Here is a 14,006-nt window from a genome sequence, read left to right as displayed (position 1 = left end):
AGGTTGATAATGATATACTAATGAATGTTTCATTTGTTCTACAACTCAAAAGTTTGAATAACAAACCTTTCTTATTTTTTAATAAAAACCAGCATAAATCAAAAGAATATATAAGTATTACATTCCATTGAAAGGGCTTCTTCTTCCGTTTAGCAACCACGGTCATAAATGACCATTATTGTTGCATGGTGCTGCCATTACATGCCTCAAAACAATACCCACCTGCGAAAAGTAATACAGCTACCATCAGTTTGCATATTTTCTGTGTCTGAGTTACTAATCGGTGACTGTGAGCATTTCTTTTATGGTTCTACTTCTAACTGTAGTTTAACTCACCAACTTTAAGGTGAAACAGAAAGCAGCCTGGTCAGCAGTCTAAATTCTAATAAAGCTGATCTAAGTTCTAACCAGAGATTCAAAACAACATAACTTCATAAGACAAACATTTAACCCCTTCACTGCCCACCCTGTACTAGGTACGTGGTCATTTTCGGTTTGTCGTACGCCCATAACGATAACCGTACCTAGTACGTGGAATTTGCGTCGGCAACATTTCAGGACATTTCTGAAAACTAAATGGGAGGTAACCACTGTCCAAGTACTTGTAGGGGTTCTAAACACAGTTCTTTCCCAAAGACCGTTCGGATAAGTTAGTACCACGTGGTGAAAACTGTGTTAGAAATGTAGAACCGATCTATAGCATTCACAATGGCGGCCGAAAGTCGGACCTCAACTCGTAGACCTGTTTTCAAGCGATACAGTGTTCTGGAAGCTCTACAAGAAGTGATTTATGGATTACCACACAGAAGAATACTTTTATGGGCTGTAAAGTGAGTACCTGATGTTTGACACCAGTTTTAGCAGTGTTTTGAGTGGTTTTACGTGCTGCAATGTGTGTGTGGGTAAGTCCGGAAACTGTAATTTTTGACAAAAATGGTCATTATAAATTATATCAATTTTTACTATAACAATCACAATGTCCAATGATCATGTCATCCTATAATAGCAAAAGGTATAAGAGACTGTGCCAAAAGGTGACGTTTTCATGTCAGTATGTCCCAAATGACATCACCAGTACATTTTTCATTCTATCTAATCTGTTTTCGTTCTATTTTTTCTAATAACATGCGTTAACAATTGATTGCCAACTGGAATGGAAGAGCACAAAAAGTGTAACTTGATATGTAGTTTCTTTAGAGGGAAAAACATCTTCCACTTTCATGTCAGTGTGTCCCATGCAACATACATTTGCCAAACAGCTATTGCAAGTAGATTATTTGTTAGTGGTATAGAAAATACTGATCAACAATTAAAGTCAGTTTTCACATTCATTTTCTACCTATTTCTTATTTGTTTATTCTGTTGGCAATGGTGAAATGTCAGCAATCGTGTGTCATTCGGGACAGTAGACATGACACCTGACCTTTTGGCACAGTCTCATAAGCAAAACACATGCCAAAGATCTAAGAGATATCTCAATAAATGATCGAGCAGTGAACAGATCAGTGAACCAACCGAAGAAAGCGAAATTTTGCCCTGGCACACAGCAATACCAAAATCATAATGCTGTTATACTGTGGCAGTGAAGGGGTTAAGTTACAAATTAACTAACATTCCATATGAAATCAATTTATTAGTAAGTTTCAAATGATCGCTTCCAGAAATTAATCTGTAATGTTTATTTGTTCATGATCACACGTATGGAACACTCCTTATTCAGCTTTGTGACGTCATCGTCACCTGAACCGCAGACAGTAAAAAGCCCACAAGACAAATAAAGGACCCCAAATTTCACATGGATTTATCCTGTATTACTCAAATCTCACATAGATTAAGCAAGACGAATTATTTAGAATAAAATCAAACATCTTCTTTTAGCCGAAAAAAGACCCAGTCCGTCGGTCACCGGGAACAGATTCTACATACTCCGCGTCAGATGCTGGCTGGCCATTTTCCAAGTCCATAAATGGCTCAAAAAGGAAAATTCGATTGTCGTCATAACAGGTTGGATCCAACACACAACATGTTAAAAACGGTACGACGTTTATTTTCTGACGTTTATCTTCAATAATCTGTTGCCGTTTTACCTCTTTTTAGTGATGAAATTCCTGCAATTTCCCCGTCGCCGGCAGATCGTTACTTCAGCACATGGAAAAATGTTCTGTCCGGGTGGAGCTGCCACTACTTGCATCTTTTCACCAAAAACTCGCAATAAAGAGTGGAATGCGTACAAATAACATTTGCAAATTAGTTAGAATCACTATGTGCGTCCGTAAGAGGCTCATGTGCGTGGACGGTGAGCAAGCAAGCGCGCGCGCGAGAGAGAGAGAGAGAGAGAGAGAGAGAGAGAGAGAGAGACTGAGAGAGAGACTGAGAGAGAGAGAGAGATTTTGAGGGATACTGAGTAGGTGTTTGTGTACTATCAGTGTCACGTTCGTGTGTCACTCCGAGGCATGACGAATAAACACTGAGTAACCAAACAATTTTGTTTTAATTCAGCTTTGATGTTGTATCAGTGTCATTTCGCTAATTCAGTGTCGGTATAGACTTCAAGTTAATTTGATTGATGCAGAATATTAATGACAACAAAGCATTTACTTCATAGTTATGGCATCAGTTACCTAAACGATGCTTCAATATAGTGACTGACACAACGACAACGTCCGTCGGCCGGTCAGTACGGCTGACCACGACCAGAGACATACATTCTATCTATGTCTCTGCCACGACACAAACAGTTACCGACTACAGGCTAAAGTTTTCGGTGTTACTGAGTTTTGAAGGTAACTAGAGTATCCAATAGACTGAAAAGAGTCACAGAGTAAAACTGAAATACATTTCCTGACCGAGAGACCGAGAGAGACTGAGAGACTGAGAGAGAGAGAGAGAGAGAGAGAGAGAGAGAGAGAGAGAGAGAGAGAGAGAGAGAGAGAGAGAGAGAGAGAGTGAGAGAGAGCCTGAGACTTGCCGAGCCGGGGAGAGAGAGACTCGCCGAGACTGAGACTGAGAGACTCAGAGAGATACAATACAATACAATACAATACAATACAATACAATAATCTTTATTCATCTCTAAAAGAGAAATTAGAGAGAGAGAGAGAGAGAGACCACTGCATATCAAAACAGTGGAGGCGAATTCAGTATTAGAGCTCACAGTCCTGTGTTATAGTTGCCTTGTTTTGTTTAGCGTGTGCTGACAAAACAAGCCCCGGCTCGTCAAGCGTTAAACGGTTTGTCTTTCGCCGCTAGCCTGCAGGCGAGTTGGCGTTGTTTATCTCTGGTGGCCACTGTTTATAATTCAGAATCTCGGAACCGAGTCTCAGTAAAAACTCTTGGAGAAGTCTGCAAAGCGAAGACCAGAGCTTTTTTGCTATGTATGTGGGGGTTTTGCAGACGACATTTTGAAGCATACGCGTTGCCATGACTGCATCAAAATGTTGTATTAAAAACTTCGATAAAGTATCTCAGTTGCACATTTTAGCAAGGTCAATCATTATGCTAATTTAAAATCGCTTCAAGCACTTATTGATTCAAACCAAAACTGTGAAATATAATCTGCTAACACTTTCTTTTATCTATCTAGAGAGTATTGCCAGGATGGTCACGTGCTTCCGTCTTAAATAAACGGGATTATGTATGGATGAACCGAGTTGCATTCACTGAAGTGGCCGTAACACAGGTTAAATAGCAATCTGTTAAGCACACAATCTCCCCCCCCCCCCCCCTCCCCAGCCCCCCAAACAGATTAACAAAATAAAAGAAGATGATTTTAGAAACAGCAGCCGGAGAGAGGCCCGGGGGGGGGGGGGGGGGGGATTGAAGATTGGAATTTAATTATAATTGGATAGATCCGCCGCACTGCCAAGAAAAGTGTACAGTGTTTCACCCATTTCCTGAAAATATATGCATCTGTGTTAAAATTGTCAAAATGGAGTTCCAACTTATCATCAGTGATAAGACATAATTATGTAGATAGATGATCAATGTAGGCTATATTATATCTCTGTTATCATGCACTACTGACTCAACAACACAAATACTTGCTGAATATAATATCTCTATTTGAAAGCATATCCAAAGGAACCTTTTGTCTCTGTTGATAAATATCGAAGTTCATTGCATTATCTTTACTCTAGACTTGTATTCAGTTTCTCTGTCAGAGCAAAGTATCGTCTGCTACAGACACCGACCCAGCAGTAAGAAAGCATAGGCTCTAGCTGAATACATTTTATTTTTTTCTCGTCAAAAGTAGAAAATACATTCATTCGTAAAGAAGAACTAGGGTTTAGATGAAAAGGTTAGTCAGTGTAATATCATATATATATATACCAATAGATTAAGGAAGATTTTTAAGAAAGTGCTGATTGTGTTTTTTCTTTTATCGCGAGTTCCGACAGTAGCGGCTCGGTTACTGCGGACCAGCATAACTGAGTTCACACAGAACTATTCTCAGCTGCACTCAACATGGAAAAAAACCTGTGTTAATTGTTTCAAGACAACCACATTTTCAGTGTAACACTACTTTGAAACTTCTGCTTCTTGTCATCATTATAATCATTGCAAGGGCTCCAGGAACTGAGAAATGTTAAACACACTTAAAACCACGTAAATGTTACAGGAAGGCGCCTATGGTGCCACAGATTTCCGAATTCCTGCGGCTCAGCAGCTAGCGGCCGCCGTGACCTTGCAGGGCGGAGCATCGAAATTTGCGCGGAATATTCAAAAAGCTTAAACCACACTCACTTTTTTTTCTTGAAAACAGCATAAATATTGTTTTAAGCGTAATAAGTTTAATCTGTATGTATGCTGGAGGTGTAAATGCACTAACATGCATATTTTGTTGCTTGTAAGATGTAGTGTTCACTTACAAAACTTTGACAAGTTTGGTCTTTCGGTTGGCGGTGTAATGTGATTCTTATGTACCGGTTCGACATGTAGGAAACAGCAGTATTTAACTGATTTCTTCCGCATTGAATCTTTCTTTGTGCAATCAGTATAGAAGATTGCAGAGAGTGTATTCTGATGATTTAAAATGTGTGTATTATTATTAAGCAGCCCTGATAGTACTGACTATGTCTCTTTCTACTAAACTGACTCAGTGTGTGACTTCTTAACTGTGCACATTTTCAGCCAGAAATTCATTTCTCTTCCTTGTCTTGCTTGCAAATTTGTTCTTTCCTGGCCGAGCGATAACATAAACACCCCTGCCAAGGGTTGTGTTCTGCGATGTTTTAGAGCTCGGAAAGGCAGCAGAGGGCTTGTCATCAGCTTTCTCTAAATGGATTGCTTGAGGGCTAATAAGGAAGGGATACTGCTATATCAGTGGTGGTTGTTGACATCTTGTATATATACAGCTTGCTGAATCCTAATGCATGGGCCAAAGAAGGAAACTCGGCTCCACTGATTTGATATGGAGAGACTCGCTGTGAGACTGAGAGAGAGAGAGAGAGAGAGAGAGAGAGAGAGACTCTGAGAGAGAGAGAGAGAGAGAGAGAGAGCATGGAGAGAGAGAGAGAGACCGTGAGAGAGAGAGAGAGACCGTGAGAGCCGGAGAGAGAGAGAGAGACTGAGAGACTCAGTGAGAGAGAGAGAGACTGAGAGAGAGAGAGAGAGACTGAGAGAGACTCGGAGACTGAGAGAGAGAGACTGAGAGAGAGAGAGAGAGAGAGAAAGAGACAGACGGAGCTCGAGAGAGCGACTGATTATCAGTGTAGAGACGGAGTGTCACTGTGACTTGTGTCAGTGACGGTGTGTGTGAGAGAGAGAGAGAGAGAAAGAGAGAGAGAGAGAGAGAGAGAGAGACCCTGAGAGCGAGACAGAGACAGAGAGAGAGACAGAGACTATTGGAGGGGGTCACGTGTGAGAGAAAGAAAGACTGAGAGACTGGGGCCGGGGGGGGGGGGGGGGGGGGGGGGCCGGGGGGCGGACACTCATCCAGACAGTCACCGTTGACTGTGCTGAGACAGACGGACACAGACCGACAAAAAGAGGCCATGTCTCCTTACTAACTAAACCACCTTACATCATTCTGTCATTCAGTCAGTGTTACACTGTGAGCCGGCCGATCATTAAACATAATCAATACTGACGTCAGTGTCGCCTGTGAACAGGTGCCTTGGCAATCAAATTATGTTCTTTTAACAGTTGATACAAAGCTGTTATTTTATTGATTTAAAGTTTACTATATTGTTGGCGGATTATGATATAATTGAAACTGAGCTAAGAGGATTATTTCGTTCTTTTCTGTCACTGTAGCTTTGGCCGGACGGTATGGCACGGCCGCGGCCGGTGTGGGCGTGTGCGGGTGGACGGTGGGCCCCGTGGGAGGGGGGGGAGGAGTGAATTGACATCTTTGTTACTACAGTATAATTAATGCAGTTGAAGAAGAAGTAACATTCTTATGGATACATGCGTTAAACGAACACATTGAAAACATGAGTTTAAAGTTCCAGCCTCAACTAAAATGTTAGCATGCAGTCAGTCACAGTGCCTCAAACCGTACACGTTCATCTGTTTCGTCTGTCATTAATTTTGTCCATCCTGCTTCGCCCGAGGCCTTCCTCCTCTTTCTTCTTCTTTTTGTTATCTGAATAAAAACTCTCCTCCACTTCTCTCAAGGTGTGAGGTACAATTATTTGGGAAGAGGTCTACTGATTTAGGGTTAAAAGATGATTTGATGTCTAAAACCTTTTTGACTCTGTTAGAACTGAAATTTTTCGTGTTTGTTTGAATTTTTTGTATATTGGACCTTTGAGTTCCCGGAGACATAAATTTATATTTGACAAACTTTTATGAGTTTGTGCATAAAATTGCACAATCTTCGTAAATGCGTTCCGAAAATTGAGTGCGGAGCAGCCATTGTTTACAGGAAGTTGCAATCTCGTGGAAGTTCGTGAGAAACAGAACCGAAATAAGGGCTTTCAGAAAGTAAGTCGAAAGAAGGTATTTTCTACCTTGCAACACGCCTGTGTCAGAAAGGTGCCACAGACGCTGCCTGTCCGATGCTTTCTCATTGATAGAATAAAATAGACGACGAGTTTGTGAAGATATTCATCATTACTTTCTTGTTTCGAACTGTTTTGTTTTGTTTTGTTGGCTCAGTCATCGGAACTAGGAAAAGAGAAAGTGATACAAGACCATAAGAGTAAGAGATGTTCGGGAATTTATTCGACGATGATGGGGGTGGGGGAGCAACTGATTATGCAGAGGGAGGTAACAGAATACCTCCCGCTCCTCCACCAAGAAACCGCACGGGGTTGGCAGGAATATGGAACCAAGGTTCAACGTGCTTCCTCAACACAGCTCTCCAGGTTCTGGCTTTTACTCCCGAATTCAGAGGTTTGTTGTTTGTGTTTCCTCTTCTGCCTGCCTATCTGTCTGTCAATGTGCCTTCTGGGTGATCTCAGTATCCAGCGTTAGAGAGAATTCTTTTTATCCCCGAGTACGCTAGTACTAGGGCTCAGCAGACTTTAATTGTCTGTGTGTGTGTGTGTGTGTGTGTGTGTGTGTGTGTGTGTGTGTGTGTGTGTGTGTGTGTCGACTTAACAGCTTATTGCTGGGAAACTACTGGGCGCAGCTCGTTCAAAAGTTGATACACTAACTTGATAATAGGTCCGATTGATCGTATTAAAACTTCATAATGTTACCTGGGACCTAAATGCGAAATAAACCACAAAAAAACAACTTGGCGGTGGGAGGAATTCGCGGTGCAACAGCCAGCCAGGCAGTCTGATAGAACGGTGCAAGGTCTCGGCCAACCAAGACTATGGCATACTCGTAGCAAAGCCGCCGAATGGTACCGTAAACCAAGAATAGTGACGTAAATTTTACGTCACGGTCGAAAGTCTTTGACGTCAATGCCTCCCTGTAGTCTTTTTCTCTCGCGCGGTGTGTGTGTGTGTTCATTTTGTGCACATGTGTTAGTGTTACTGTTTGTGTGTGTGTGTGTGTGCGTGTGTGTGTGTGCATGAGTCTACTCGTGTGTGTGTGTGTGTGTGTGTGTGTGTGTGTGTGTGTGTGTGTGTGTGTGTGTGTGTAAGAAAGAAAGAGAGAGAGGGAGGGAGTGAGGGAGAGTGTGTGTGTGTGTGTGTGTGTGTGTGTGTGTGTGTGTGTGTGTGTGTGTGTGTGTGTGTGTGTGTGTGTGTGTGTGTGTGTGAATGTCTGAAGAGTACTCGGGTCCAGCGCGAGCGTTTTTTATAGATAATCATAATGTTCATTAACAGCGAAGACCCAACTTCTACAAAAACTTTACAGTTCCAGTATTCACTTACTTAGGCCCTTTGCCCCCAGCGAAGCATAGGCCATTGACGACGTTTCTCCATCGTACTCTGCTCTGGGCTGTTCTTTCCGCTTCAGTCCAGCTATTGCCTTGTCTCTTTTACAGTTCCAGTGAGTCTATAAATATAGTGGATTCACGTGCTGAAAGGGGCTGTAACTTTTAAGTTTAACAGTTAAACAGGCCTGAAATTCGGGAGTATTTTACTCGCCATGGTGAGTAGAAACATGTAACTGGTGAGTAGAAATGTTTATCTACTCGCCAAATGTTTTTTTGTGATAATGCCTTAATTGTGATTGAGCAAATGATGCAGTGTTGTTCTCAGGCCTCGGTCTTCGGTCAATTATGTATAATAATATATGTTTTTATATTTAGTCAAGTTTTGACTAAATATTTTAACATCGAGGGGGAATCGAAACGAGGGTCGTGGTGTATGTGCGTGCGTGTGTGCGTGCGTGCGTGTGTGTGTGTGTGTGTGTGTGTAGAGCGATTCAGACTAAACTACTGGACCGATCTTTATGAAATTTGACATGAGAGTTCCTGGGTATGAAATCCCCGAACGTTTTTTTCATTTTTTTTATAAATGTCTTTGATGACGTCATATCCGGCTTTTCGTGAAAGTTGAGGCGGCACTGTCACGCCCTCATTTTTCATCCAAATTGGTTGAAATTTTGGTCAAGTAATCTTCGACGAAGCCCGGGGTTCGGTATTGCATTTCAGCTTGGTGGCTTAAAAATTAATTAATGACTTTGGTCATTAAAAATCTGAAAATTGTAAAAAAAAAAAAAAATTTTAAAACGATCCAAATTTACGTTTATCTTATTCTCCATCATTTGCTGATTCCAAAAACAGATAAATATGTTATATTCGGATTAAAAACAAGCTCTGAAAATTAAATATATAAAAATTATTATCAAAATTAAATTGTCCAAATCAATTTAAAAACACTTTCATCTTATTCCTTGTCGGTTCCTGATTCCAAAAACATATAGATATGATATGTTTGGATTAAAAACACGCTCAGAAAGTTAAAACAAAGAGAGGTACAGAAAAGCATGCTATCCTTCTTAGCGCAACTACTACCCCGCTCTTCTTGTCAATTTCACTGCCTTTGCCATGAGCGGTGGCCTGACGGTGCTACGAGTAAAATGGCATTGCGTTTCATTCTGTGAGTTCGACAGCTACTTGACTAAATATTGTATTTTCGCCTTACGCGACTTGTTGATTTGACACATTGGTCTGACCCCTGGCTGTTCAATAATGCAGGTGTTCTGACAAAACAATGTTTGTGTATAATACATATTTTCAATACAGACCTATTGTCCTTTCAGTATGAGAACAACACTGAACACAAATGAGCAGATCGCCAGATCCTGACATAGCCTGTGTGTGATTCACTACACACAAAATGTGGTTATGTGCTTTGTTCACCGAACTTCTGAATGTTCATTCCATTTTTCACATGTTCAGAATTTGATTGCAGTCGATTGTCTGTTTGTTTTATTCCAGTTCAGTTGCTTCAGCTTCCACAGAAAGAGTTGGGCAAGTTAGAGGAAAAGGAGTTTAACAGGGTAATTTTTGTTGTTGTTATTAAGTCAAGAGGTTTCCTCAATTATTTATTTTAGCAGGTCAGTTTCAGAGAGCAGTGTCACAGTCCGGCTAAAAAAAAGGATGTAACCTTTCACTTTTTTTTATTGACATTTTTATTGACATTTTTCATTATTTTTCTTTTCTTGTTCTTTTTGCAAATCTGAAGTACATGTAATTACTTATGTCTGTCCACATACCTAATAAAGTTAAGCTTACACATTAAATTCTATTCTAATCTGTCAAGGCCTTCCTGAATCTTAATGCTATTCATCTGGCACTTTATGCATAGAGACCAGCATGCCTCCCTACCAGTCAGATAACTTTGGTTGAGTTGTCAGAACAGAGTTTCATGTGGGACATTGCAGCATATGCTTTGTTTGTTTGTTTGTTCGTTCATGGGCTGAAACTCCCACGGCTTTTACGTGTATGACCGTTTTTACCCCGCCATTTAGGCAGCCATACGCCGCTTTCGGGGGAAGCATGCTGGGTATTTTTGTGTTTCTATAACCCACCAGACTCTGACATGGATTACAGGATCTTTATCGTGCGCACTTGGTCTTGTGCTTGCGTGTACACACGAGGAGAGTCTGCACACAAAGTCGACTCTGAGAAATAAATCTCTCGCCGAACGTGGGGACGAACTCACGCTGCAGCATATGCAACTTATTACTTTAATACTTAAAGTTAAAAATGTTTTTATTTTGTTAGGTCGTTCTCTACATGAGTACATGTGTGGGTACATGCTTGATTTGAATGGATGTCTTTTTAACAGAATTCCCAACCTTTGGCAATGCTCATGTTACTATTGTTAGACATTACAGCTTGAATGAACATAAAACCTCTGAACATTTTGAATGTGTTTTTACAGTGAAGCCAAAACAAACATTTTTGTTTTCTTGTAATTATTGTAGCAAGTGAGAGAGATTCCACTGCAGCTGCAGCGGCTGTTTGCCATGCTGATGTTGGAAGAACAGCAGGCTGTGTCTAGCAAAGACGTCACAGACAGCTTTGGCTGGACCAGTGGTGAGGTAGGTCTTTACAGTCATTGTGTGTGTGTGAAAGAGTTACGTGGCACTTTTCAAATGATGTTTGTAAGTCTTGAGCTGGTTTGTTTGTTCGTTTAGTTGTTTAACATGATTTGAATGCCAATTGTATGTGTAGGTATCTATATATATATAGATATATACGACTAGTGTCTGTCTGTCTGTCTGTCTGTCTGTTCGCGATGCATAGCCAAAGTTCTTGATGGATCTTTTTCAAATTTGGACACCGTATTCAGCTACACCCCGGACACAATCTCATCGCTGAGATATTTCAACACGTGCTCTCAGCGCGCAGCGCTGTGCGCGCTGAACCGATTTTTTGTTTTTTGTTTTGTTTGTTGTCGGGATTCACTACCAGTAACTCTTCTTTATCTTCTCCAATGTTTTCAGCCGCGATTATCTCCCTTCCTCCTTGTGGCGTCAATCCATATTCCTGTTACTACGTTACTATTTTTAGAAGGTCACTGCACGTTACTATTTTTAGAAGGTCTCCAGTGTTTTGCGCGTTTATCTTCTTTCCTTCGTGCGCCGGTGTACACCCGGCAAAGCCGGGTCCCAGGCACAGCCTGGTATTCGGCTCTACTTCTTCCCGGCGAAGCCGGTACCCGGCGAAGCGGGTAATCATCTAGTATATATATATAATAATAATAATAATAAATGAGCATTTATATAATGCAACATCATAACTTTACAATCATGCTCTTTGCGCTTGACACATTTAAAATTGAAACACAGTTATACAAGCATTTACATCTACATTCATAGTCAACAACGCTTAGTTAAAAGCATACACCATCAAATATATACATTACAAAAAATTCTTCCACTAACTAAGTAATGAAAATATGAATAAAATGGGTAGTGATAAACAAGGAAATACCAGCTGAATACCCTTAACACTTTCGCGACGGGAGGTGACTAAATTAGTAACAGCGCTGACACGCCCATGGACGGGATGTGACTATTTGAGTAACAGACATACAAGGTACACGACTCGTGATTGCTTCCCGGTTTTTGAAGCTTGCAATAAATTGAGTTGTTTCCCTTGATACACGTGACTTGCTCTTCCGCCATGTGCAAATTAGAGAAGATTTGCGTGGTTTTTTCGAACAAAAAAAATGAATCGAAGGCGAGCCTTGTCACGGGAGGAGATTCTCCGGATGTTGGATCTTGAGGATCCTGTAGATCATGATTCCGACGTGTTGTTTTCGCCTCAAGAAAGCGATAATAGCAGTGATATTGAGGAAGAAACAGCCCTGTTGTTGCTAGTATGAGTCGGCAAACTACACGTGGTAGGGTGGTACTGCATGGATCTTAGAATCGTGTAGTTTGCAAGGGGGCGTGGCAGCACTGATAACAATGGATGGCTGGAGCCTCCTAATCCTTTTGGAAATGTTCATAGGTGTACAGTTGGGACTTTGTTGTGAAAATGTGACATATTCAATATGGATTGCCTAGACATCATTTGGTGAGTGTCACCGTTTTGTTTCATTTGAGTCAGGATGCTGTGAGTGAATGCGGGATTTGCTTTTTTTTTTTCTTTGTACTGTCTCCTTATTTCTGTGTAGAATGTTAACAATATTTCAGCTAATTCATATGTTTTACACCTTGTTTGGTTATAACATTATTTATAATACTTTCTGTTAAAAAATAACACACAAAAAAACGTAAAAAACCACAAATTATCCCCCTTTCACCCCCCCTTTGCTAAAACAAATTGCGTGACAAACTTATAAATAGCACGACTGAACTGGGCATCCATTTTTGAGTCACTTGAGAAAAAGTGACTCTATGTAATCGGTCAGTGTTAGTCTGTCCGGCCGGCCGTCCGGCCGGCCGGCCGTAGACACCACCTTAACGTTGGACTTTTCTCGGAAACTATCAAAGCGATCGGGCTCATATTTTGTTTAGTCGTGACCTCCAATGACCTCTACACTTTAACGATGGTTTCGTTGACCTTTGACCTTTTTCAAGGTCACAGGTCAGCGTCAAAGGAAAAATTAGACATTTTATATCTTTTCTCGGAAACTATCAAAGCGATTGGGCTCATATTTTGTTTAGTCGTGACCTCCAATGACCTCTACACTTTAACGATGGTTTCGTTGACCTTTGACCTTTTTCAAGGTCACAGGTCAGCGTCAAAGGAAAAATTAGACATTTTATATCTTTGACAAAGTTCATCGGATGTGATTGAAACTTTGTAGGATTATTCTTTACATCAAAGTATTTACATCTGTAGCCTTTTACGAACGTTATCAGAAAAACAAGGGAGATAACTAGCCTTTTCTGTTCGGCAACACACAACTTAACGTTGGGCTTTTCTCGGAAACTATAAAAGTGACCGGGCTCAAATTTTATGTGAACGTGACTCATTGTGTTGTGAATAGCAATTTCTTCCTGTCCATCTGATGCCTCATATAATATTCAGAACTGCGAAAGTGACTCGATCGAGCGTTTGCTCTTCTTGTTTAATTAGTACACAAAATGTGGTGGTGATTGGACTTAATTCAAGCTTGCTAGACAGATTTCTTTACAGTTACTGTTTTTTGGGAAGTTTCTTGGTGGCAAGCTTGGGCAGGCAGGACGTTAACGCCGTGGCAATGCTAGTCACAATAGTGTTAATCAAACAGAACATGTTATCAACAATACTGAAAACAGCCCTAGATGTTTATATACATTATCACATTATCACTAGAACAACAAATACACTACATGTAGCCTACTGATGGACTGAGAAAAACAAAATCAGGGGTTGTATTTCTTGAAGAGGTGTGTTTTAAGTGCTCGTTTGAATGCTTGGGGTGACTGAGAGTGGCGGATGTGAAAGGGGAGAGAATTCCATTGTGTGGGTGCGCAGAATGTAAAAGTGCGTTGTCCATATGTTTTGGTTTTGGTGTGTGGAATGGTAAGGATGCGACGGTCAGAAGAGGCACGGAGTTGTCTTGCTGGAGAATAGACGGTGAGGAGTTCAGAGAAGTAAGCAGAAGACGAGCCAGAAAAGAAGTTAAAGCAGAGGGTGGACAGTTTGTAGTCAATGCGGCCTTGAATAGGTAACCAGTGCAGTGTGCGAAGAAGTGGTGTTGCGTGATCTCGTTTTC

At 41.0% G+C, this 14,006-nt stretch overlaps 2 protein-coding genes across 5 annotated transcripts in view; one reads left to right on the top strand and one right to left on the bottom strand.

Annotated features, from left to right (window-relative positions):
• The window catches only part of LOC138981848 (ATP-binding cassette sub-family F member 2-like), a 31,696-nt gene extending 29,499 nt beyond the window's left edge, over positions 1-2,197 (bottom strand). For 3 of the 4 annotated variants that reach the window (XM_070354953.1, XM_070354955.1, XM_070354956.1), the window contains exon 1: positions 2,088-2,197. The gene's annotated coding sequence lies outside the window, so the exon portion shown is untranslated. The remainder of the gene's footprint in view (positions 1-2,087) is intronic. The other variant, XM_070354954.1, reaches the window with a different exon arrangement.
• A 4,675-nt stretch (positions 2,198-6,872) lies between these two features.
• Positions 6,873-14,006, top strand: part of LOC138981847 (ubiquitin carboxyl-terminal hydrolase 40-like) — a 43,384-nt gene continuing 36,250 nt past the window's right edge. Inside the window, exons 1-3 of the mRNA XM_070354952.1 lie at positions 6,873-7,338; positions 9,785-9,846; positions 10,777-10,893. Coding sequence (XP_070211053.1) covers positions 7,152-7,338; positions 9,785-9,846; positions 10,777-10,893 — 366 coding nt within the window. The 5' untranslated portion in view covers positions 6,873-7,151. The remainder of the gene's footprint in view (positions 7,339-9,784; positions 9,847-10,776; positions 10,894-14,006) is intronic.

This window comes from Littorina saxatilis, linkage group LG12 (genome assembly GCF_037325665.1).
Source record: "Littorina saxatilis isolate snail1 linkage group LG12, US_GU_Lsax_2.0, whole genome shotgun sequence".
NCBI classification, from domain to species: Eukaryota; Metazoa; Mollusca; class Gastropoda; order Littorinimorpha; family Littorinidae; genus Littorina; species Littorina saxatilis.
This window is presented reverse-complemented; position numbering and strand designations above follow the sequence as displayed.